The sequence below is a fragment of the Girardinichthys multiradiatus genome, chromosome 6, assembly GCF_021462225.1.
Source record: "Girardinichthys multiradiatus isolate DD_20200921_A chromosome 6, DD_fGirMul_XY1, whole genome shotgun sequence".
Classification (NCBI taxonomy): domain Eukaryota; kingdom Metazoa; phylum Chordata; class Actinopteri; order Cyprinodontiformes; family Goodeidae; genus Girardinichthys; species Girardinichthys multiradiatus.
Genome location: NC_061799.1, coordinates 35,456,950 through 35,482,581, shown reverse-complemented (window position 1 = coordinate 35,482,581; position 25,632 = coordinate 35,456,950). Strand labels below are relative to the sequence as shown.

At 40.8% G+C, this 25,632-nt stretch overlaps 2 protein-coding genes across 4 annotated transcripts in view; both read left to right on the top strand.

The window, feature by feature from the left end:
* Positions 1-3,933: 3,933 nt before the first annotated feature.
* On the top strand, positions 3,934-16,231 carry ralbp1 (ralA binding protein 1). 2 transcript variants are annotated; one of them, XM_047368907.1, is made up of 10 exons: positions 3,934-4,008; positions 6,693-6,995; positions 7,963-8,400; positions 8,673-9,022; positions 9,596-9,757; positions 10,914-11,045; positions 11,528-11,638; positions 11,729-11,850; positions 11,927-12,047; positions 14,753-16,231. In XM_047368907.1, the coding sequence occupies exons 2-10, from the start codon at positions 6,746-6,748 to the stop codon at positions 15,062-15,064; spliced, it is 1,998 nt and encodes a 665-aa protein (XP_047224863.1). In that variant the 5' UTR covers positions 3,934-4,008; positions 6,693-6,745; the 3' UTR covers positions 15,065-16,231. The 2 variants fall into 2 exon arrangements, with proteins under 2 accessions (XP_047224863.1, XP_047224864.1); XM_047368908.1 differs by having other exon boundaries at positions 3,982-4,107.
* Positions 16,232-20,512: 4,281 nt separating this feature from the next.
* rab31 (RAB31, member RAS oncogene family) overlaps positions 20,513-25,632 on the top strand; it is a 46,633-nt gene continuing 41,513 nt past the window's right edge. For both annotated transcript variants that reach the window (XM_047367563.1, XM_047367562.1), the window contains exons 1-3: positions 20,513-20,712; positions 22,518-22,597; positions 24,499-24,580. In XM_047367563.1, coding sequence (XP_047223519.1) covers positions 20,677-20,712; positions 22,518-22,597; positions 24,499-24,580 — 198 coding nt within the window. In that variant the 5' untranslated portion in view covers positions 20,513-20,676. The remainder of the gene's footprint in view (positions 20,713-22,517; positions 22,598-24,498; positions 24,581-25,632) is intronic.

Sequence of the window (25,632 nt, the reverse complement as noted above, 5' to 3'; positions counted from 1 at the left end):
TTAGATCATGCAATGTGGAAAATTAAAAGAAAAACAGTGAAGTAATCTTTAAAAAGAAAGAAAAAAGTTGACAAAAAACGATTACTTGTTACAGTCACAGGTTCTGGAGCTCTTCCACTCTTTGCTCGCTTCATGAATGTAGCTACTTTGTGGATAAAAATGCTGACTGAAAAACAGAATTAAAATTCTAAATATCTATGCAATATTTAATGCCTAGCCGATATTGTGGTAATCCTTATCACTTACCAATAGGGGATGCACCCTGAATTATGGAAATAGCTTCAGTGGCTGAGTAGATTTTGGTTATTCTTGAAGCGATTGCCATTTTTAGAAGCCTGTAAAACTGTCTAAGTCACACTCTTGACATAGGCCAATATACAACAGGCATGGAATAGCATGACCTCTTCAACTGAGGATTCAGATAAATTCACAAAAGGTGGCTAGCATCAGGAGGAGACGATTTAGGCAAAAAAAATAATTTTTGACATAAAATGACGTAGGTCATAATTTTAAGAAGGTGACGATATGTCCCGATGACCACCAGGTCCCAATTCCAACCACAAAGCCTTGGGAAAGTACAAGTGACTTAGAATAGTAGATTGTTTCACCAAATTTAGTTTCTACCGCACAGTGAAGACAGTCTTTGGACAAAAACGTGGAATAAGAGTGACATCACAAAAACATTTCTCCAAAAACTGGTCCGGAAGTTTGTCAAAGGTCTGGATGGCAACACTGAAGGAACTGCAGGAATTTCTAGTTGTCTTCTACATGTGACAAGAGTCTCCTGTAATCTCTACATGTCTGGACTAAACAGTAAGGCTGCAGAAGCCTGTAGAGAAGGACGTGGCTAAATCTCCAAATCCCAGTGAGGGAATGTGTTATGGTCTCATGACTCCATGATGATTACAAAATCCATCTCTGGAAGCGAAAGCTGCTCTGGACACTGGTGTAATGGTTACCACTGTTAGTCTTGCAGCAAGGAGGTCCTTTTGCATGAAATTTGCATGTTCACCCTGTGCAGGTGTGGGTTTCCACCAGGTTCTCTGGCTTCCTTGCACAGTCCAAAAACATGTACAGTCATGGCCCTAAATGTTGGCGCCCCTGAAATTGTTCAAGAAAATGAATTATTTCTCACAGAAAAGGATTACAGTAACATATGTTTTGCTATACACATGTTTATTCCCTTTCTGTGTATTGAAACTAAACAAAACAAGGGAGGAAAAAAAGCAAATTGGACAGAAGGTCACACCAAACTCCAAAAATGGGTTGGACAAAATTATTGGCACCCTTAACTTAATATTTGGTTGCACAACTTTTGGAAAAAATAACTGAAATCAGTCGCTTCCTATAACCATCGATAAGCTTTTTACACCTCTCTTCCTTTGCAAGCTGATCCAGATCTCTCTTATTGGAAGGGCGCCTTTTCCCAACAGTAATTTTAAGATCTCTCCACATGTGTTCAATGGGATTTAGATCTGGACTCATTGCTGGCCATTTCAGAACTCTCCAGCACTTGGTTGCCGTCCATTTCTGGGTGCTTTTTGACATATGTTTGGGGTCATTGTCCTGCTGGAAGACCCAAGATCTCAGACGCAAACCCAGCTTTCTGACACTGGGCTGTACAGCGCGACCCAAAATCCGTTGATAATCCGCAGATTTCATGATGCCTTGCACACATTCAAGGCACCCAGTGCCAGAGGCAGCAAAACAACCCCAAAACCTCATTGAACCTCCACCATATTTCACTGTAGGTACTGTATTCTTTTCTTAGTAGGCCTCTTTCCGTTTTCAGTAAACAGTAGAATGATGTGCTTTACCAAAAAGCTCTATCTTGGTCTCATCTGTCCACAAGACGTTTTCCCAGAAAGAATTTGGCTTACTCAAGTTCATTTTGGCAAAATGTAGTCTTGCTTTTTTGTGTCTCTGTGTCAGCAGTGGGGTCCTCCTGGGTCTCCTGCCCTAGCGTTTCATTTAATTTAAATGTTGACAGATAGTTCCCGCTGACACTGATGCTCCCCGAGGCTGCAGGACAGCTTGAATATCTTTGGAACTTGTTTGGAGCTGCTTATCCACCATCTGGACTATCCTGCGTCGACACCTTTCATCAATTTTTCTGTTCCATCCATGCCCAGGGAGATTAGCTACAGTGCAATGAGTTGCAAACTTCTTGATAATGTTGAGCACTGTGGACAAAGGCAAATCTAGATCTCTGGAGATGGACTTGTAACCTTGAGATTGTTTATATTTTTCCACAATTTTGGTTCTTAGGTCCTCAGACACTTCTCTTCTCCTCTTTCTGTTGACCATGCTTAGTGTGGCACACAGACACACAATACAAAGACTAAGTGAACCTCTCTCCTATTTATCTGTTTTTAGGTGTGGTTTTTATATCGGCCACACCTGTTACTTGCCCCAGGTGAGTTTAAAGGAGCATCACATGCTTGAAACAATTTTGGTGCCAATAATTTTGTCCAGCCCATTTTTGCAGTTTGGTGTGACGTTCTGTCCAATTTGCTTTTTTCTCTCCCTTTTTTGGTTTAGTTTCAATACACAGAAAGGGATTAAACATGTGTTACTGTAATCCTTTTCTTTGAGAAATACTTAATTTTCTTGAAAAATATCAGAGGTGCCAACATTTATGTTGCCCTGTGAGGGTCTGGCAAGGGTGTACCCTGCGTCTCGCCCAATGACAGCTGGAGATAGGCTCCAGCCCCCTGTGGCCCTGTAAGGACAAGCAGGTTTAGATGGATGGATAGAACTAAAAACAACACTGTGCATAATCAAAAGAACTCCATACCCACACTGAAACATGGAGGCCACCACATCAGGCTCTGGTATTAGGGGTATTTGCAAGTTTGGGGACATAATAAATAGTGCAAAACAGCAGTCAGTTTGATTTAAATGGATTTAAATTTTTAGCAGGACAATTAAACCGAGTACTGATCCAAATTAACAAAAGAAATGACTCACATGAGGAAAATTAAAGTTTCTAGATTATGAAACCACAGTGCAGAAATATTTCCAACTGGAGAGAAGACTTAATGCAGGAACTGAATGGGTTCAGTTCCAACAAAAGCAAATGGGGTTTTGTAAAGTATTAGCTTAAGGGTCTGCACACTTACGCAACCACTGGAGCTGGAAATGGTTTCACTTTTCTATGGAATAATTTTTTATATATTTAACAATGATTATTTTGACCTTTTCTTAAATTCAGTACATACATTCCATTTTTGAAGAAAGAAATGTGATCAACATAAAGACCTGATGCTCACTGTAAATTGTTTATGCTTTTATAACAACATGTATGCATTACAGTGAATCCTTGTATAGGGCATAGTTATTTTTTAATTGTCACCATCATATTAATCCAAACAGTTTGCAAACAATAAATAAAACAATTGTAAGAAAAAAACAACAACCCCCAGCTCAAAAGGCCCTGACAGTGGCAATCACCATGCTAAAAACTGGACTATCTCAAAAGGCAGAGAAGCAATAGAAACTTAAGAACATTCAACCACTACCTCTGCTTGTTTGTATTCAATTTTATATTTTATATAGGTTTTTATATGTTTTAAATAGCTGTTCATTTTTTCAGCCCTTTAGCAGTTTAAATAGCTTTAAAGTATTTTGTTGTTCTTGGTTTGTCTGAATCCTTGCTGTCCAACACTTTCCAAAAACTTTCTTTTGTTAAAAAGTGTTACACAAACAATATTAATATTATTAATTGTATTAGGTTTGACAACAGTGCTAGTATTCTTGGTATATAATTCTATACGCTGCACCAGCAGCCTCAGCAAGAAAGAAATGTTGAGAACATTAACAAATTCTTTTAAACAAAGTTCTTAGATATTAGATATTTACTTTTACAAGTCTACTTTACCTAAGCAAAACAACATATTAGTTTAAACTACATTTCCCATGACGCACGTTTGCGTTTGCGCATGCGCCGAAGAGTTTATTCGGTACATAACCGGAAGCTGCACTGTATGATTGACCGACCAAGACTTGGTAAAGTTTCTATTCTTTTAGGTATTGCCCTTACAAATAACAGAGCGAGCGTCTGAAGGGAAAGTTTAGCTTCTTTCTGTAAATATATCCGGTTAACCAGTAAGTTTTGTTTGGATAAATCCGCGTTTTTTTGTCGTAACGGACATGTTGGGAGCTAGCTGAAGTGACGTTAGCAGATGGGCCCCTCTCAATTCAGAGCAAAGCTTCACGTTATGGCTCCTTGAAGGAAAATACGCTTTAAGTTATGGGCGCTGACAACCAAGTGGAGTATTATAACAGCAGTATGATCAAAAAGGACTGGCTGTGTAGAGTTAGTTTGCTAGAATAAGGCAGAAATTAACTGATAACTGAGAGGTCGATCTACCCAAAGCAAGCAAGCAAACAAACAAACAAGGGGGGATTAAAACAAGTTGACGCTGCTAATTAGTCGTTTCCTACAGTTAAGTCAGTGTTTATAGAGCTGGTCATTTCTGTATTATTGTATTGCGGCGTATTTTTTCTTTACAGATTACAGTTGGTTTAGTCCTTCAGAACACATCTCCTTTTAGGGTGATTTCATCTGCTTCCTAATACACTTTACAGCTGCCTAGGTTCCTCTTTGAGTAATGCCCGCAGTCACAACCCTGCCTTTTAAACTGTCTGCAGGCCTCAGATCAGCATCAGGTACACGAATGCTTGGGTCGCTGATAAAAATGACTGTATGATTGTTTGGAATGGCAGAAGCCCCATCTGGTGGGTGGAGACAACAGCTGCAATTACCGACATTTTCAGGCAGAAAAGATTAAAAACATTATTGTTTAGTTGAGCTGTAAACCACTTAAACAATGTTACAGTTTGCTCAGGTTGAGATTATTCAGCTGTGCTTTCATTTCCACACCTGAAATTAAGAGGCGTGTTCAAAAATGTATGTTAATCATGTTTTGTTTTAAATGATTTAGGCTGCTATGCTATTGAATATTTTATTTCTCAAACCGTGATCATAGGAGCTCCATTGTTTCTGAAAGCTGGGTAAAGTTGGGTTGCTATTTAGATGTTTAGTTAATGGTTGCATATTTTAAGTTTGGGGCTGCTTAGCAGTGCTGTACCACCCTGTCTTTTGTTATACTTTCCTTTCTGGAAAGCAGACCTTCTTGTAATCTTTGAAAGTGCAGTAATTTGCCATGCTACAGAAAAAACAAATCCTTGTGAGTTTTCATTTAAAAATGTAAGACTTTTTAGGAATACAGTCTCTTTTAGGTTTACAGTCTCCATAGAAAGAAAGAACATGTTTGAATCTTATCCAGTCCAATGAAAACCTTTCTGTCCCTTCTCCATTATTCCCTTTTTATAGACAACTAATGCGCAGAGTCTCTTCTTTGACCTACAATATTTTGCTCTGCCTTACCCATCCCTACTTCTTCTCTACCGGATTTGCCTTGAGAGACAGGAAGTCAATGGAAAACAAAGCAGCACACGCTCTAATGTATTACTGGAGAAGAAGGAAAACATGTGACTGTTGAAAAGGTTTCAAATATGTAATTTGGGTCCAGATAGGATTATTTAGAGACCTTTGCTTTACATAATCTGCGATCATAGCATGACTAAAAAGTCCCTCCGGGCGGGTACAAATTGATACATGATCAGCATGAAAGGGCTTCACTAAAAGCCTGAAAGTTCAAAACAGCGAAGGGGAGAAATGGCAAACATCCAGTTGGATCTTTGATCGGTTTACTTGCGTTTCTCTTGTCAAATATAGGAGGACGAATAGATTAAAGGACAAAATGTCAGCAGAAGGAAAACGTCATACAGCAGGACATTGACCCAAAGCTCACCAGAAAGTCCACCTCTGATTGAGTCAAGGAAATACATTTGGGGTTTTGTAGAGACCTAGTCAAAGTCTGGACTTGACTATGATTTAATGGCTTTGGCAGACCCTCAACAGGGCTGTTCATGATCTGAAACATTTAAGTGTGGCAAAAAAGTAAAAACACAATCTGTGAGGGGGCACATACTTTTTCAGGTTATTGTAAGAACTTGGACAAAAGATGAAGATGCATCATTTTGACTTTGATGGGTCGACACCTTTGGTTCTTGAGGGACAGTATCCTGCATGTTTTAAATGTTTCCTTGCTTTAAGACACTTAAATAAATGGGTCATCACCGGGCTCCTGCAGAACCTCTATTTCAATTGGATGTGTTGGAGTAGGTACAGATCTAAAACATGCTGTTGTTGATCTAACCACTGGAAGGTTTATGTGATGGTTTCTAGAAATTAGATGGTTCCTCCTATCTAATTTCTGGTCTAGAAATGTGGATATAGCTAAAGAAACCAGACCCAATTTAGAATTGGTCTTTTGCAAAGGTGTTTATCATCCACAGCCATAACGCTGGTTCATCCTTTGAGGATTTTATTATGTGTGAATAGCTCATAGGTCGGAGTTAAGTTGCTTAAATAAAAACCTTTCATCTGACATTAGTTCGGTGATGGATGGAGTTTACATGAGCAACAACCAAAAACCCATTGAGAACCACTTTCAAAGAGATTAGCAGGAATCACAACTAATGAGGGGTCGGTCCAAATGTAATTAGTATTACGTATATCAAGACCACTACATGTTGCCTAAGGTAAATTAGATGGAACCTGGAACCTGTCTGAAATGATCCGATTCCTGTTTGCTTATTAGACCTATCTTCCATCACCGCAGGTGCAATGGAGGCGTGATGTGTCAGTCGGTGGAGCGATAAGGCCAGAGAAGCCATGACCGAGTGCTTCCTGCCTCCCAGCAGTAGCCCTGCAGAGCAGCGTAGGGCCGATCACCCGGGCGGGGTGGCCCGCACCCCCAGCTCCGAGGAGATCAGCCCCATCAAGTTCCCCGGTCTCTACCGCACCGGCGAACCATCACCACCTCACGATGGACATCATCATGAGCCGCCTGATCCCTATGTCTCGGATGATGATAAGGAGCACAGCAAGAAAAAAAATAAGTTCAAGAAGAAGGAGAAGAGGAGTAAGATGTGGTTTTGACTTAAAGGGTGATATAATATGTAACATGTTGTTGGCCAGAATTAATCTCAGTAATTTACTGCTGAGGTGGGGTAGTAATTAATTATTTAGCTTCAGATTTATTATCTGAAACAGATCCTGATGTAAACAAAGAACAAACCAAACTATGTAGCGTTGACCCAAAAGCAGATTTAGGAAATTTAGAACCCAGGACCTTCTTGTTGCAAGGCAGCAGGGCTAACAACAGCGCCTCTTTGCTTGAAAACTGTGTAATAATTGAATAAATGTTGGCAACTGGCATAAATGTGTTTTTATAATTTTTTAAGGTCACGTGTTTTATATCTGTTGATTAGAAGCAGCCAAACCCCAGAGAAAACTTCTAAATACCTTAAGAAAGCCTAAATAACTATTAATCAGAAGAATAAAAAGAAAGGCTAGCCTAGAAATTCAAATCTTTTGCACAGTACTGTTTGTTGTTGATATGGCAGCACACTGCATCTAGAAAAACAGAATAGAGAAATTTCCACTTTTCCATCCTGTTCCTTGCCCAAAGCGTAGGCTGTTCTGTCATTGTCCACTTTGTGTCATCATTTTTCCACATCTGGATTTAGCTCCCACGTTAGTGAACAGTGAGATAAAGGAGGGGATGGACGGTTCCCAGTGAGGGTGAATCTCAAGACAACGGACTGATTTACACAGCTGAGAGGAGTCCACTGGTTGGTTTTGCCCTGAGGAAATCTACCTAAACTATGTTTTAGAGAGGAGAGGTGTAAGGTGCTGTGGGAGCGGAGCTAAATCAGTGGCTGACCTCTTTTCCCTGTCCCCATTCTCTGCTGTCTTCTCTCTCTCACACATCCCTCTTCCTGTTTCTGTTTCGCTGCTATCGTAGTTTTGCTGTAGGAGAGAGATAAGAACACAGGAGGGTTTTTTTTCTCCTCTCAGATTTAACCCGTTTGTACCTCTTCTTACAGCTGAGGGATACGCCGCCTTCCAGGAGGACAGCTCGGCGGACGAAGCGGAGAGCCCGTCCAAGATGAAGCGTTCTAAGGGAATCCACGTGTTTAAGAAGCCTAGCTTCTCCAAGAAGAAGGAGAAGGACTTTAAGGTGAAGGAGAAGGGCCCCAAAGAGGACAAGGCCAAGGATAAGGATAAGAAGTCCAAGGACTTGACTGCTGCTGATGTAGTCAAACAGTGGAAGGAGAAGAAGAAGAAGAAGAAGCCTGTCTTGGAGGCAGAGCTGGCCCCAGTGGAGACTCCCACTATAAGACCCATCTTTGGAGCTTCGCTGGCTGAAGCTGTGAAGAGGACCGCTCTGTACGACGGCATCCAGCTGCCGGCCATCTTCAGGGAATGTCTGGACTACATTGAGAATTATGGCATGAAGTGTGAGGGCATCTACAGGGTCTCAGGTATTCAGTTTGATTCAGTTTGTCATGCAACACCAGCTCACAACAAATTCATGTCAAGACACTTTACAACATAAACAGACCCAATTTATATCCAGAATTATTATTAAATTATCATTTAAGTTATTAAAACGTTCTTTAGTTGGATTGACTGCACAGCTATCCTTTCTCCTAAGCAAGCATGTGGTGACTGTGGAAAGGAACAATTATATTATATATTATTCATTTTGTAAGAGAAAAGCAAAAGATAAACCTTCATCATCTCTCCATGCCAGGTATGAAGTCCAAGGTTGACGAGCTGAAAGCCTCCTACGACCGGGAGGAGTGTCCCTGCCTGGAGGAGTACGACCCCCATACGGTTGCCAGCCTGCTGAAGCAGTATCTCCGCGAGCTGCCGGAGAACCTGCTGGGGCGAGACCTGGCCCAGCGCTTCGAGGACGCCTGCAGTCGGCAGGCGGAGGCCGAGAAGGTGCCGGAGTTTCACAAGCTGCTGGCCGAAGTACCGCCGGAGAGCCGACTGCTTCTCTCTTGGCTCGTCACACACATGGACCACGTCATCGCCAGAGAGGCGGACACCAAGATGAACATCCAGAATATCTCCATCGTCCTCAACCCAACCATACAGGTCAGCAGCCTAACTGTACTTCAGGAGGACATTTGGTTTGGCAGAATAGGGAAAAATATTTCTATTTTTAGATTTTATCTTCTATCAGTCTAAAACATCCATCCATCGGTTCTTTCATCATCCATCCATCCACCCTGTGGTTGTTGCAGGTTCCATATTTAATGTATCTTCAAGGTATATGTTTCATATTAATTCTTGGTAAAGTTTTGTGTCTTTTTATTTCAACTAATAGATATAAAAAAGAACAGAAAATTCAAGGATAAGTTCAAGAAGAAAAAGAAAACCTGGAAAAGTGTGAAACTGTGACATGAAAAATTAGCAGGAATATTCCCTTAGCAACAAACCAACCAACTTTTTTTATTGGTTCACACTGAGCTCATCTCTCTAGTTTAGTGCAGCTAGTTTATCCCCATAGGAGTCATCTCTACAGCTGTTCCACTTATTCTGAGCCAAAAACACACGTTAAATAAACATGGATGAACCCAGGATCGGTGTAATGAGGACCATAGGGAAACAGTTTTTTTCCTGCTTTGTGCTCATTTCACTCTGCGGATGTCTTCTCCTTCCTTTTAGATCGGGAATCGTGTCCTCTACATCTTCTTTACTCACGTGAAAGAGCTGTTCGGAGAGGTCATCCTGAAGCCGGTGGTGCGGCCTCTCCGCTGGTCCAACATGGCAACGATGCCAGCTCTGCCCGAGACCCAGGAAAACATCAAGGAGGAGATTCGACGGCAGGTTGGTTTCAGTCCAGCAGCAGATGTTTTATTTTCCTCCGTTTTCTCTTCTTTATTGTGTAAATATGTTTTTATCTGCTGCTGGTAACATAATTACAAAAGCACAGGAATGGTGTGTTTTTAATTTCAAGTGTGGTAAATAAAACTATAAAACCCGAAATGTAAGTAAAGCTGAGGACAAATGTTAAAAGCAATAAAGTTCTATCAGTGGTATGGATAGACACAGAGCAGTGCTCCTGCACACCATGGCCAATATTTTCAAGTTTCCTTTGTTTATTGCTAATTCTTTGATGTCTGATAGTATTTCTGACTCTTTGCATGTAAACGAGACACATTTTTCTTTCTTCACCTTAAGGTTCTTTACAATCCATTTTCCTGGATGCTTAGCACGGTTAAACACAATCTTTGACTATCTTCCAGGTTCTGATAGGAAAATTGAACATCTTAAAATATCAGATTTTTACAGCATTTTCTCCTCGCCTTTAGTTTTCTAAAGGACAAAAAAAAAATGAATAACATTAATAAATTCCGTTTTTTGTTTTACATTGATTTATGTTAAAAATCAATGTAATCTGATTTGCCACATCATGCAATGATTTTAAAATTATAGGCATCTGTATTTTGGTTTTTGACATGTTTACTGAATGCACATGTATTAAAAATCTACTTTTTGGATCTTAAACAGCTTAAAATTCTAGTTGAACTGGGTCTGGTTAAAGTGCCAAACACTTTTAACTGTTATTTATGCAAAGTATTATTTTACAAATAAAGTTACCAAAGTTCAGCAACTGGTCTTTACAGATGTTGTAGGATAGTCCAGTGCTTATTTGGCAAACATTAAAGTCACAGATTTTGGAATAGAGCTGGTCTAAGTTAGTCCAGATGCCAGAAAAAGCAGTGAAATGGGTCTATGTAACACTGATTCAGAAGCCAGTTTTCGCTTTGTGTTGTTTCATGGTTTGTGAAACCTGCAGATGAGTTTGGCCTCAAATGTCCAGAATGGTATAAAAGCTAATGAAAAAAGTGTAGAAATTAGTCTGGATATGTTTGCCATTTTGAAATGAAAAATGTGTAGGAAACCTGACTAGTCGTGTGCTTTTCAAGCTCATTAATCCAGGATTCATTTGAACCAGTGATATAAAGGTGTTCGTGTTTAGGAGTTCCTGTTGAACTGCCTGCACAGAGACCTGCAGGCAGGTGTGAAGGACCTGTCCAAGGAGGAGAGACTCTGGGAGGTTCAGAGAATCCTGACCGCCCTCAAACGCAAGCTGAGGGAGGCTAAACGGCAGGTAATGTTCCTACTCATCTGGGATGTTAAATATGAAAGAAAACAAAGGAGGCTCATGTAATATGCTGTAGCCTTGTGGGTAAATCCTGCAGGATTCAGATTTATTCATTGTAAACACGTCCAGATGTATAGAAATGTGTGTTAAAATACATGTAATTTAGTTTGTACATTATTTATTCTTGACTGTTGTATTAATATCATGAGACCATGACCAAAAGACGGAGATCCTGGATGCAAGTGGCCTCCCTTTGAAGGTTTTCCAGGTACATCCCACTGGAAGGAGACACCAGTGAAGACCCAGAAGGAGGGACTATATATCCCACCTGAAGTCTGCAGAAGGCCTTGGGATCCCCCAGAATGAGCTGGAGGGTGTCGCTGAGGAGAGGGATGTCTGGGGTTCCCTCCTGGGCCTGTTACAAATCCTGGATGAGCCAGTTAAACTTGAATCTATTTTGACAGACTTTTTCATCTGTGCTGTTTCAGGAGTGTGAGACTAAGATAGCACAAGAAATAGCCAGTCTCTCAAAGGAAGATGTGTCCAAAGAGGAAATGACTGAAAATGAAGAAGAAGTCATCAACCTGCTTTTAGCACAGGTGACTCATTCATACACATTAATGTTTTAATGTGATTAAATCAGCAATATGCTAGTAAATTCAGCATTATAACTGTTTTTGGGTGATTAGGAGAATGAGATCCTGACGGAGCAGGAGGAGCTGATTGCTCTGGAACAGGTGTTGCGGAGACAGATTGCCACCGAGAAGGAAGAAATAGAGAGGCTGCGGGCAGAAATCGCAGACATCCAGAGGTAAGAGATGAACAGGGATTCATTTTAAAGCCGTCACTGTACTTATCTACAGTAACGTTGGTGTGTTCCTCATCAGTCGGCAGCAGGGTCGCAGTGAGACGGAGGAATACTCCTCAGACAGTGAAAGTGAGAGTGAAGATGAGGAAGAGCTGCAGATGATACTGGAAGACCTGCAGAAACAAAATGAGGAACTAGAGGTGAGAAACATTCAGGATGGTTTAACAAGCCCATGCTAACTTGTTTGTAGCACTATGTGACTAAAGCACCTAAAAAAAAAAGAAAAAGGCTTGATGAAGAGCTTGCAGAACCATGTACAGTATCTTTTTTTAAAAACAAAAATCTAGTGTGCATTTATATTTAGCCTTCGAAAGTCAGCTTTTGCTGGATTTACTGCTCCATGTCTTTTAGGTTATGTCTCTACCAGCATTACTCATCTAGAGACTGAAATGTTTGCCTGTTCTTAGGCTTGTACAGGTCAAGGGTTAGGAAAGGGGCAGCTAAAATCTCTGCAGAGCCCACACGTCCTGGACACAGGAACTGTTTAGACTCTTACCTTCACGTCGGCACTATTTGGTAAAACCAGCCGCTATAGAGACAGTTCCTTCCCCCTGGTCATCTCTTTGTGCATTGTCTCGTCGTCTTCCGTTTTATCTGGGACCGGGTCGCGGGGGCAGCAGACTCAGCAGAGACGCCCAGACGTCCCTCTCCCCAGACACCTCCTCCAGCTCCTCCGGGTGGAGCCCAAGGCCGTCCCAGGCCAGCCGAGAGACATAGTCCCTCCAGCGTGTCCTGGGCCGTCCCCTGGGCCTCCTCCCGGTGGGACGTGCCTGGAACACATCCCGAGGAAGGCGTCCAGGAGGCATCCGGTATAGATGCCCGAGCCACCTCAACTGGCTCCTCTCGATGTGGAGGAGCAGCGGCTCTACTCTGAGCTCCTCACCCTATCTCTAAGGGAGTGCCCGGCCACCCTACGGAGGAAGCTCATTTCAGCCGCTTGTATCCGGGATCTCGTTCTTTCGGTCATGACCCAAAGTTCATGGCCACAGGTGAGGGTAGGAATGTAGACCGACCAGTAAATTGAGAGCTTTGCTTTTCGGCTCAGCTCTCTCTTCACCACAATGGACCGGCACAGTGCCCCCATTACTGTGGCAGCCGCACCGATCCGTCTGTCGATCTCCCGCTCCATTCTTCCCTCACTTGTGAACAAGATCCCGAGATACTTAAACTCCTCCACTTGAGGCAGGAACTCCCCTCCAACCTGAAGAGGACAAGCCACCCTTTTCCGGTCGAGAACCATGGCCTCGGACTTGGAGGAGCTGATCTTCATCCCAGCCGCTTCACACTTGGCTGCGAACCGCCACAGTACATGCTGTAGGTCTTGGCTAGAGGGGCCCAGCAGGACCACGTCATCTGCAAAAAGAAGAAACGAAATCCACTGGTCCCCAAACCAGACCCCCTCCGGCCCTTGGCTGCATCTAGAAATCCTGTCCATAAAAGTTATGAAAAGGATGCACAAGTCTTTGTGCATTATGCTGCTTTTAATCTTGGTCAGGACCTCCTAGTAAAAGAGATTAATAATCTTAATGGATTTCTTTCCTGGAAAAATAAAAGTTAAATAAATAAAAGAAATTTGTAAAAACAATGTTTATATTTACTTTTTTTTACTTTTTATAAATTTATATTTAAGTTTCTCCATTAAGAGCAAACTAGAACCAAATTAAATTTCTTGTTTTTGTGCAAGAACCTGGTGAATAAAGTAGATTCTGAAGCTCAAGCGCAGTCAGGTTGGATGGAGACCATCTGGAAAGAGCAATTTTCAAGTCTTGCCACAGATTCTGAAGTGCAAATAGGTCTGGACTTTGACTGGGCCACTTTAAGACATGAAATTATTTTAATTTAAGCCTTTTAATTGTAGCTCTGGCTGTATGTTTAGGGCCATTGTCCCGCTGAAACATGAACTTCCACCACAGTCTCAAGTCTTTTGCAGCCTGTTTTCTTCCAGGAAAGTCCTATATTCAGATTCATCCATATTCCCATCGACTCCGACCAGCTTCCCTGCTGAAGAAAAGGATCCCCAAGGCATGATTTTGCCACCACCACGTCCCATGGTGGTTCTGTTTTGCTCTATCTTAACAGAGGAGCTTCTTCCACGCGTTCGCTGTGTCCCCCAGTTTGTTACGGCTTGAAACAGACTACAAACACAACTTCTTCCTTTCAACTATGGATTTCTTCTTGTCATTCTCACGTAAAGTCCAGATTTGCGGAGTTCACAGCTAATAGTTGTCCTGCCAGCAGATTCTCCCACCCATGCTGGAGCTAGCCATGGTCCACTTGGCTGCTTCTCTGATTTATGCGCAGCCTTCTAGTTTAAGTATGCGGCCATTTGTTGGTAGGTCTGCAGTTGTGCCACACTCTTTTCTAGATTAAACAGAGGTCTGTGAGCTGTCCAAGGCTTGGTACATTGTTAGAAATCCTCACCTGATTTAAACTTCTGCACCACTTTCTGCCTGACCTCTCTACTGTGTTCCTGATCTTCATGATGCTGTTTGTTTACTAATGTTCTCTAACAAATCTCTGAGGCCTTCACAGAATAACTGAATGTATACTCTGATCAAATATCACACAGGGTGGACTCTGTTTACTTACTAGGTGACCTCTGTAGGCACTAGGTTGCACTGGGTTGCATTTAGGGATATTTGAAAAAAGGGGGCAAAGTTCAACTACTTTTCAGATTTTTATCAGTTTGAAAACCATGTAGCATGTTTCTTTCCACTTCACCAAACAATGTACTACCTTGTGTTTTGTCTGTCACATAAAATCCCAATAAAACATGTTGAAGAAGTTCAATCTTTTGACTACCTTCGCCATGCACAGTAGCATAAAGTCTTCATGTTATTTCCAGAACAAAAACACTCATCTGAACCAGGCCATCCACGAGGAGCAGGAAGCCATCCTGGAGCTCCGAGTCCAGCTCCGTCTGCTGCAGAGCCACAAGCAGCAGCAGCAGCAGCAGCAAGAGCTAAATGTCCCGCCGCCAGCCGAGCAGGTTCCTCCCACCCAGCCGAGCCCGGAGGCCCGCGGCGAGGAACAAACCAAACGGTCCGTCACCACTGTGGCTGCCGCTACAGACGCACCTGCCCCAGCCAACGGGAAGGCACCGAAGGATCCTTCAAAGCCTTCACCAAGCAAAGACAGGAGAGACACCAACATGTGAAATCTGTGACATGTGTGGCTCTAATCATCTCCGTAGACGGTCAGTTCACCTGTAGTGTTGCTTACCATCCTCAGAAAATCCGAAGAAGGCTTAATGAACATCTTCTGTATACTCTGTGGCATCCTGACTTTTTCCCGTTCCGCCATGCAAAACAGAAAACCTAGAAACAGAGGAGCAGCTGTCGCAGATGACTGGCTACCTCTGTAGGGACTCCCAGGGACCATATTATTCAAATCTGCTGTGCCAAGCCTGTTTTAAAGGAGGAGGAGGAGGAGAGTGACAATGAAGGCATTCATGAAGGAAGTGGGTGGATGTGTGAAAGATTAGAGTTTATTTTTCACTGATAAATCAAGAAATTATCACAAAACATAATGTTGTAATTCAGTTTATCCCTCAGATTTGACATCACCGACCATTGTGCCATAACTCAAAATGCCGGAGAACCACGAATGCAACAGAAAGCTCTTTAGGATTGGTCTATCTGTATATTTTAAACTTTGGTATCATTCTAACAACATCTTTGATGCTCAAGAAATGCCCTGATTTAACTGATAGCATATTGGTAAAATATATATGGAAAAATATTTGGAATTGACAACTGAATGAAAACTGGAGCAAAAAAATCACAATAACGTGTAGACAAGTGCACTCACCTGATCGCTGGCTTCCAAACAAGGAAACATGGAGATTTTGGTTTAACGTCTATGTAGCACATCGGTGGATTTGTTTTTATGTTCAATGCGTGAAGAAACCGCTGAAGGCTTTTGTAGGTTATTTGTGTGCGGTTTATTTTTATCATTATTATTATTATAGATGTGTGACGTTGTTTCATCATTTCAGGACAGATCCATGACCCCTGTAAAAGGACTGTCATCGTTTAAATGCAGTTTAAAGTAAAAGGCGTAGCCTGACTTATCTTTATTGTATATTAAAACAGAACAAATTTATTTTGAGTTCTTATGTCCTCATATGTTTTTATTTCATTGTACTTGTAATGATAATTCTAGTGTGGCTGTCCCTGCTTTGGCCACGATCTGAATATAACTTTATGAGTTGAAAAACCGACCCAGAAGCTTATCCTGGGGTGATATTTGCATTGTTTGGAGCTTTTGTAGCAGACTGTTGGCAGGCAGACTAATGCTGTGAAGAATAAAATGTTGATCTGAATCTCTGTGTGTTGCTCACACCCTGAAAGTTTAGCTATTCATTCGGAAATTGTCAGCACTTTCCACTTTCCAGGGCACATAACTCAAATAACTTGTCCCAGTCTAATTAAAAGTGTTCCCTTTTAAGGGTGTTGGTGAGAGACCCTGAATCTACATATCACTGTCCTAACTGCTTCTTTTAAAGGAGTTTTGTCAAGTTGGCCAAAAATCTGGAAGAAAACCACAGTATGTAAGCTTTTTTTTTTTTTTTACTTATCGAAAAGCATACAGTGATGTGAAAAAGTATTTCCCCGCTACCGATCCTTATCTGTTCTGGCGTATATGGTTCAGATTATTAAACAACTTTTAATAACAGTTTTTCAATTATTTTATTTACTGAGGGGAGAAAACTTTCCAAAGCAGCCTAGCCAGCTAATAGCCTCTCTTTTTAAATCATAAATTAACCTTTATAAACCAAATATTTTTGGAAAGCATGAATTCAATTTTACTCATTACATTCGTACACTATTAATGCCAGACCTCTCTGACCTCATGAAGTAGGCTAAAAGATATTTAAAAAAACACATCATCCCCTAATATAAAGAAATTAAAGATCAGGGAAAGTCACTGGCATTAATCAGTCTGGAAAGGGTTAAAAAGCTATTTCTAAAGCTTTGAGACTCAAGTGAACAGCAGCGAGAGGCTCTCACTGAGAGCCATGATCCACAAATGAAGAAACCGTGGGGAAACCTTTCCATGAGTGACCGGCCGACCAAAATTGCTTATAGAGAGCATTGGCAAATCATTTAAGAGGTCATGAAAGAACAACATCCAAAGCTCTGCTGGCCTCACTTCCTCCAGTTAAGGTCAGAGTTCATGATTTAATGAGAAGTGACGGTAAAATTGGCCTCCATGGGAGAATTTGAAGGCCGAAACAACTGCTGACCAAAAATACACCAAAGTCTGCCTCAAATCTCTCAAAACACCCCGGTGATCCCTCTTACATCTTGAGTAAAACTAACACTAGTCAAAAAGAGTGGTAGTAATGTGATGGTCTGGGGCTGCTTTGGGACATGGACAACTCGACGTAATTGAGACCAGAAAATCCAGAAGGAGAATGTCCGACCATCAGTTCATGACCTTAAACGTGAGTGTTTAAATCACAGGTTTTGAAGTGGGCTATTCAAAGTCTGGACATAAATTTGATTGAGATGTTGTGGCGTGACCTTAAACAGGCAGCGAATACTTGAAAACCCTCCATTGTCGTTGGATTGAAACAATTCTGCAAAGAAGAGCGGGCCAAAATTCCTTTTCAGCTGCCAAGAGTGGCACAAATGGTTATAAGGTTTAGTTGGCAATTACTCGCATTGGGGCCTGGTTGGTTTGAACAGCTTTATTCCCTTATTTCATTAAATCAATGTTTGAAAACTGATTTTTGTATTTATTCAGGCTATCTTTGTCTGGTATTAAAATTTGTTTAAAGAACAGGGAAGATGTAAGTGACAAAAAAGCTAAAACAAGAAATCTGTAGGAGGGCAAATAGTTTTTTTAAGGACTGTTGGTAATAATTTCATGATTTATCTATGGAGTTATGGCACTTTTGGGTCTCCATGGATGGGTGATCTTTTCTCCTGTCAGTCAGTTTCAAATAAACAACTAAACACTCCAAAAATGGATGTTGATGTAATTAATTCAGCAGAATCATACAATTTTACTAAAACAGATAAATGTTATTGATACAGAAAAAACAATTTCCCAGTGACAATGCCAACTTCAGGTGTTTTTTGTTTTCTCGACAGAAAACTCAATAATTCAGAACCCTTATTGTAGAGACCAGTAAATGAATACATTATATATTTACTTCCAATTTACATTAATTATGGACACATTTAAGCAATCATTTGTTGAATTATTTATCAAGTAACGGCAGTTATGGGCTTCCGAGGAAGAGATTTTCCGTGCTCTCAGGAAAACGTTTTAACTATTTTAAACCCTGGACACATCACCAGTCCATCCAGGGCAACACACAAACAACCATGCAAACACTCATTCACACACCTAAGGGCAATTTAGAGAGACCAATTAACCTAAAAAGCATGTCTCTCAAGGCTGCACTTATCCCTGTTGCACTTTTTTGCGTCACACTTTTTCCTTCCACTTAACTTTCTGTGGATATGCTTGGATACAGCATTCTGTGAAGAACCAGCTTCATTAGCAATGACCTTTTGCGGCTTATCCTCCTTGTAGAGGACTCAGTGTAAATCTTGTGGACATACAGGTCCTTCTCAAAATATTAGCATATTGTGATAAAGTTCATTATTTTCCATAATGTCATGATGAAAATTTAACATTCATATATTTTAGATTCATTGCACACTAACTGAAATATTTCAGGTCTTTTATTGTCTTAATACAGATGATTTTGGCATACAGCTCATGAAAACCCAAAATTCCTATCTCACAAAATTAGCATATTTCATCCGACCAATAAAAGAAAAGTGTTTTTAATACAAAAAACGTCAACCTTCAAATAATCATGTACAGTTATGCACTCAATACTTGGTCGGGAATCCTTTGGCAGAAATGACTGCTTCAATGCGGCGTGGCATGGAGGCAATCAGCCTGTGGCACTGCTGAGGTCTTATGGAGGCCCAGGATGCTTCGATAGCTGCCTTTAGCTCATCCAGAGTGTTGGGTCTTGAGTCTCTCAACGTTCTCTTCACAATATCCCACAGATTCTCTATGGGGTTCAGGTCAGGAGAGTTGGCAGGCCAATTGAGCACAGTGATACCATGGTCAGTAAACCATTTACCAGTGGTTTTGGCACTGTGAGCAGGTGCCAGGTCGTGCTGAAAAATGAAATCTTCATCTCCATAAAGCTTTTCAGCAGATGGAAGCATGAAGTGCTCCAAAATCTCCTGATAGCTAGCTGCATTGACCCTGCCCTTGATAAAACACAGTGGACCAACACCAGCAGCTGACACGGCACCCCAGACTATCACTGACTGTGGGTACTTGACACTGGACTTCTGGCATTTTGGCATTTCCTTCTCCCCAGTCTTCCTCCAGACTCTGGCACCTTGATTTCCGAATTACATGCAAAATTTGCTTTCATCCGAAAAAAGTACTTTGGACCACTGAGCAACAGTCCAGTGCTGCTTCTCTGTAGCCCAGGTCAGGCGCTTCTGCCGCTGTTTCTGGTTCAAAAGTGGCTTGACCTGGGGAATGCGGCACCTGTAGCCCATTTCCTGCACACGCCTGTGCACGGTGGATCTGGATGTTTCTACTCCAGACTCAGTCCACTGCTTCCGCAGGTCCCCCAAGGTCTGGAATCGGCCCTTCTCCACAATCTTCCTCAGGGTCCGGTCACCTCTTCTCGTTGTGCAGCGTTTTCTGCCACACTTTTTCCTTCCCACAGACTTCCCACTGAGGTGCCTTGATACAGCACTCTGGGAACAGCCTATTCGTTCAGAAATTTCTTTCTGTGTCTTACCCTCTTGCTTGAGGGTGTCAATAGTGGCCTTCTGGACAGCAGTCAGGTCGGCAGTCTTACCCATGATTGGGGTTTTGAGTGATGAACCAGGCTGGGAGTTTTAAAGGCCTCAGGAATCTTTTGCAGGTGTTTAGAGTTAACTCGTTGATTCAGATGATTAGGTTCATAGCTCGTTTAGAGACCCTTTTAATGATATGCTAATTTTGTGAGATAGGAATTTTGGGTTTTCATGAGCTGTATGCCAAAATCATCCGTATTAAGACAATAAAAGACCTGAAATATTTCAGTTAGTGTGCAATGAATCTAAAATATATGAATGTTAAATTTTCATCATGACATTATGGAAAATAATGAACTTTATCACAATATGCTAATATTTTGAGAAGGACCTGTAGGTCCAGTCACCAATCTTCCCCATGATGAGCCCACACACCCAGACTGGGAGACCATTTAGAGGCTGATGGAACCTTTATAGGTGTTTTGAATTAATTAGCTGGTTTGAAATATTACCTTTTTTATGTTATTCGAATTTTCTGAGACACTAAATTTTGGGTTTTTATTATATGTAAACCATAATCATAAACATTACATGAAACAAAGGCTTGAAATATTTCATTCAGTGTGTGATCTATCTATACAATGTATGAGTTTCCCTTTTCTGAAATGAGGGACAGAAAATGCTTAAAAACATTTTTACGACATTCTCATGTTTTTAGATGGATCGTGGATGTTATCGATCTCTTTGAAAATGTTCATGGTGTAATGCGTTTTATTTTGAAAACCTCGGGCGGAAGTGTTATTTTTGTTAAGGGACACCGACTTGCAGCTTGTAGCGTTGATGGTCAGCCTGTCTGCCTGCCTTGCCTGTTGGTGTCAGGGGCTGGGTTTCTCCTTTATCCAAGAAGAGGAAAGAAACAAAAAACATTACTTGTGACAAACATGACGAGACAAAAACAGCGATAAACCAACCCGCCATGGCTATAAGGGAGCTCAAAGTCTGTCTTTTAGGGGTAAGTGGCTGATGTTTCTCTCTTTTTGAGGGGAAAATTCCTTCACTGACTGGAAATAACGGAAGACATTTTGAGTTAAAAGCAACGCAACGGCTTTATCTCTACATTTATTCAGCTGCCAATTAGGTTGAAACTGTCTTTTTCTTTGTTTATCCTCGGAAAAAAAAAAAAAAAAACTTGTTGATGGAAGCTTGTTGCTTTGAAAAACAAAAAAAACTGTTTTATCTACTGGCTGGCGCAGCAGTCCCGTCCCAGTTTGTTTTTATTGCACCATTTAAACCAAACTACCGGATTTTACCCAGTTTGTCTTAACGGCTTTTTAACGGCTTTGACAGTTTATCGCTCATGACGTCATCTTCTGACCAGCGGCTACACGTAAGCCGTTAGATTTTCTGCTGAGTCGGCAGAAAAACTAAATAAAACCTCCAACTCGTCCTTTAACAGCAGGGAGTTTGTAACAACTGCGTTAAACTAATCGGACTTTATCACGGAGACAAAGGCGAACAGGGAAAGTTTTAGAGCTAAAGCTACTGACTTGCTCATAAATACACATCTGCTTTTATTTATACTTGGGCCATCAGAAAACCAGGATGCTGACCTATGGGCGGTTTCAGATGATTGGTTCATTCTCTAAACCAACCTGGTCCTGTGTGGAAAAAGTTATAAAATAATAAACTAAACAACGATTAACCACATTTTACAGTTCGGTGTTTCTAGCCACACCCAGGTCTAAGTACTGCTTGACCTGCAGAATCTGAAAAATTGCCTAAATGGATCTGTCAGACAACACGAAGTAGGGTAAAATATCTCAATAAGCAAATATTTTATCTAAAAAGCTCAAAAAAACAGATTACATATAAAGTTACTGACATCTGTCAGTCTGGAAAGCCTTACAGAGACGTTTGTAAAGCTTTGGGCTTCCAGTGAACCAGAGTCGGAACCATTACCCACAGAAGAAACTCGGAGCAGTGCTGATCCTGTCCAGGATTGCCAACCGAAATGATCGTGAGGGCATCAAGGACTCATTCAGGAGGTCACATACAAATCCAGACCAACATCCTAAGCACTGCAGACATCAGTTGCTTCTGTGAAGGTCAGAGCTCATAATTCAAATGGAAAGAAACTGGGAAAAACTGGAATCTATGGGAGAGTTTCAGTCAAAAACCGGTGCTGACCGAAATGAGCACAAAGCCTTTCTCACATTTAACAATAAACATTTTGGGAAAGTATTCTTTGGACAGACCAGACAAAAATGGGCATTAATGCTTGAAACCCCTCTAATAGGGCTAAACAAGACAATTCTGCAAAGAACAATGGGCCAAAATTCTTCCATAGCAACATAAATGAGTCATTGGCCGTTATCATAAACGCTAGATGACAGTTGTTGCAACAAAGGCTGGCACAACCAGTTATTAGGTTTAAGAGGGCAGTAACGTTTTCACATTGGGCTAGGCTGATTGGTATAGCTTTTTCCCTTAGCAAATGAAAGCTGCTTTTTGTATTTACTCAGGTTAACTTTGTTTTGGTGGTCTGAAACACTTAAATGTTTCACACCACCAAGTAAAAATGGAAGAAATCTGTAAGGGGGCAAATAGTTCTTCACTGCACTGCATATTATATACTTACTTTGGCAAACAAAAACAAATTAAATTTATTTTGTTGTAAACTTGAGACCAGTATAGGAATTAAAAGACTCATCACATGAGCTCCTGACCATCCAGTTGCACAATCAATTTGCTTTAAAGTGACCCCAGTTTGTGTGCTTCTATTTGCTGTGACTGGCATGTGACCCTCTCTGCTTCCAGGACACAGGAGTGGGTAAATCCAGCATTGTTTGCAGATTTGTTCAAGATCATTTTGATCACAACATAAGCCCCACCATAGGGTGAGTATATAAAACACATGAGGTCCGGCCACTGCTGCAAACAAGTCTATCAATGTTGTTTGTGGGGAGGCTCAGCAGATCGATTGCTGCAAAGGCAGTGACTCAATGCAATTGACTGGGCCTCTTTGTATAACTTTTTACCATTTGGCAGTATAATCTCAGTTTGACACGAACTATAAATGGATCATATTTGAATGATTTGAGTATATATTTCTATATAACTGGATGTGAATTAGAGGACATTTTCTCAGAATTGGTGGCAAATAAATAAACTGAGTTGATTTGAAAGTAATTCTCATTGTAAACTAAGGTATTCTGAAGACCGACTACATAGCCATTATTTACTTATGGGACCCATATAGAACGGGCTGAAAAAATGGCATCCTGTGGGATTATCTGCATGTTGGATAATGACCCCATGTTAATGCCTTATATAGGTTTGATGCAGGGCATCTCCAGAGCAAATACCCATCAGGGACCTAGTTTAGGCCTGCATTGGGCACATGGACTGTATTTATTCCAGCCCAGTGGGTTCCACACGATTAGCACCCCTTCAGTGTGATTAAAATCCATATGTGTAATATATACTCTTGCTGGCTTGGGGTTGTCACAACCAAAACTAGAAGAGTACCGTAATTGTTATTTTATTTCCCAAGTGTCACCAGAAAGTAATCACACCCCTTTAGTTGTTCCACATTTTGTTACATTACAGACTTATTCTAAAACCAATCTGATAAATGTTTTCTTTAAAACAAATCTACATAAAGTAACCTGTAATCACAAAGTGGAAAACTTTACAGACATTTTTGTAAATTTATTTTAAAAAAAGTATTCACTCTCTTTACTAAGACACTGAGAACTGAGCACTGATCACCATTGAGAAACTTATGCAACTTCATTTGAGTTCACCTTTGTTCAATGCAGTTGATTGAACATGATTTGGAGTGGACCTTGCTTATCTAACTGAGGTCTCCCAGTTGATCTTGCATATCAGAGCAGAAACTGAGTGATGAGACCTCCAAGATTACATTGTGTCAAAGCAAAATAATTCTGGTAGGACTGGACTTCCTGGAAAGCTTGGTGGTTGCTATTATTCAGAAGGGGAAGATGTTTGGAACCAACAGGACTCTTCCTAGATCAGTGTACCTGACTAAACTAAGTAACTGGGAAAAGAACAGCCTTGGTCAAAGGTGAACTGGAACCCGAATGGTCACTCATGAAGCTCCAGAGTTCTTTTATGGAGATAGAACCATTCAGAAAGTCAACCATTTCTATCACACTCCACCAATCAGGCCTTTATGATAGAGCAGCCAAACAGAAGCCACTCCTCAACCTCAATGTGACAACTCTGCATTAATGGTGTGGTCATAGCACCCTCAAGGTCTGCTCCAGGGGGTTTTGGACCTCAGACTAGGGTGATGGATCATCTTCCAACACAGCAATCACTAAATGTCCTGGGGTGGCCCAGACAGAACCCTGACTTTCATCTAATCGATCTGAAAATGGCTGTCAACCAACGCTGCCCAAAACAGGTGTGCAAAGCTTGTAGAGACGCACCTAGGACTTGATCTTTCAAAAATGATTCATGAAAACATATTTTAACATTGGGATTATGGACTGTTTTGTAGATTTCTTTTTTAAAGAAACTTATCAAATCTGATTTAGAATAAGTTTTTATGCAAAAAGTGTAAAAGTAAGAGGGTGTGAATACTTTCTGATACCTGTATTTTAAATAAAGTGGCAGGTAGATGTTTTATTTACTAAATTCTTACTTAAAACCACAAATTAGACCCCACTTATCTTTTGACCAAAACAGAATACGTGATTCATTTTAGTTTGTAAAATGCAGAAGGAGACACACTGCAGAATAATTGTTGATAAATGCACTTAACTGTCCACAGGGCATCTTTCCTGACCAAGACTGTACCATGTGGAAATGAACTACATAAATTTCTGATCTGGGACACAGCTGGACAAGAACGGGTGTGTAACTATTCAACAACTCTATTAGTTTCCACACATGACTCCATGAATCATGCTTTTTAGGTCATTTTCCATTACATATCTGGACCAGAGAGCCACTCATCACCTAGTGTTATTTTTAACCGTTCCACGGGGTGATTGATTGTGTTCAAAGGTTAGGAGACATTTTAACAAATTCCCTGATACTCGTTAGTGTGTCTTCACCTCAGTCCTAGATTCGAAAGAGCTTTTCCTGACAACAGAGCAGCTTTAGGAGATGTCTCAGAACAACCAGTGATCTACTAGTGGTGTGGCACCACACAGATGCTTTGGGGTATGGTTTGAGGAGGGTACAACAGCAAACTACAAAAATACCCAATGCAAATATTAAGTTTCTTTTTTCTTATTTTAAACTGAAAATAACAGGAACAGAAAACAGTGACTGTATGCTGAGGTTTCAGTCTAGCAAAGCGGGATATATATATATACTTGTAAATCTGCCTTTCAATTAAAGAAAACATTTAACTAAATTTCTTGTAGTTTGAGCTAAACGATGGCCAAAAAAATATTCCAAAAGCGTAAATTATGTTTGAAAATAGGAGAAAATTGTGTTTTTGATTAGTTTGACCATAAATACATAAATAATAAAGAACAGTTTGCTCATTCACCTGGTGGGACACAATGCAAACAATAGGTGGAGGTTGTTGGAAAAACTACTGGTGTTTCAGTGTCGGCTGGTGCCTGGATGCATATTTAATAAAAGATTATGCTGGATTTAAAACAAATCCAAAATGCATGCCTTAATCTTGTTATTTCTATCACCTCTGGGCTTGCCATACTTTCCCTCCTTCCGGCCCACTACTGTAAAAGATCACAGAAACCACAAACTGCAGTCTGAAAATAATGGTCTTCAACCTCATCATAACCAGACATTTATGTATTTATTTGGTGTGGAGTTCTTTAGATAGTATTTTGTTGTTGTGGCACTTTAAAAAACAAACAATAAAAACGTGTATCTTTTTCTAAATGAGAGTGGTGATCACCTGGGAGTGGTGTATTTTATCTGGACTGCT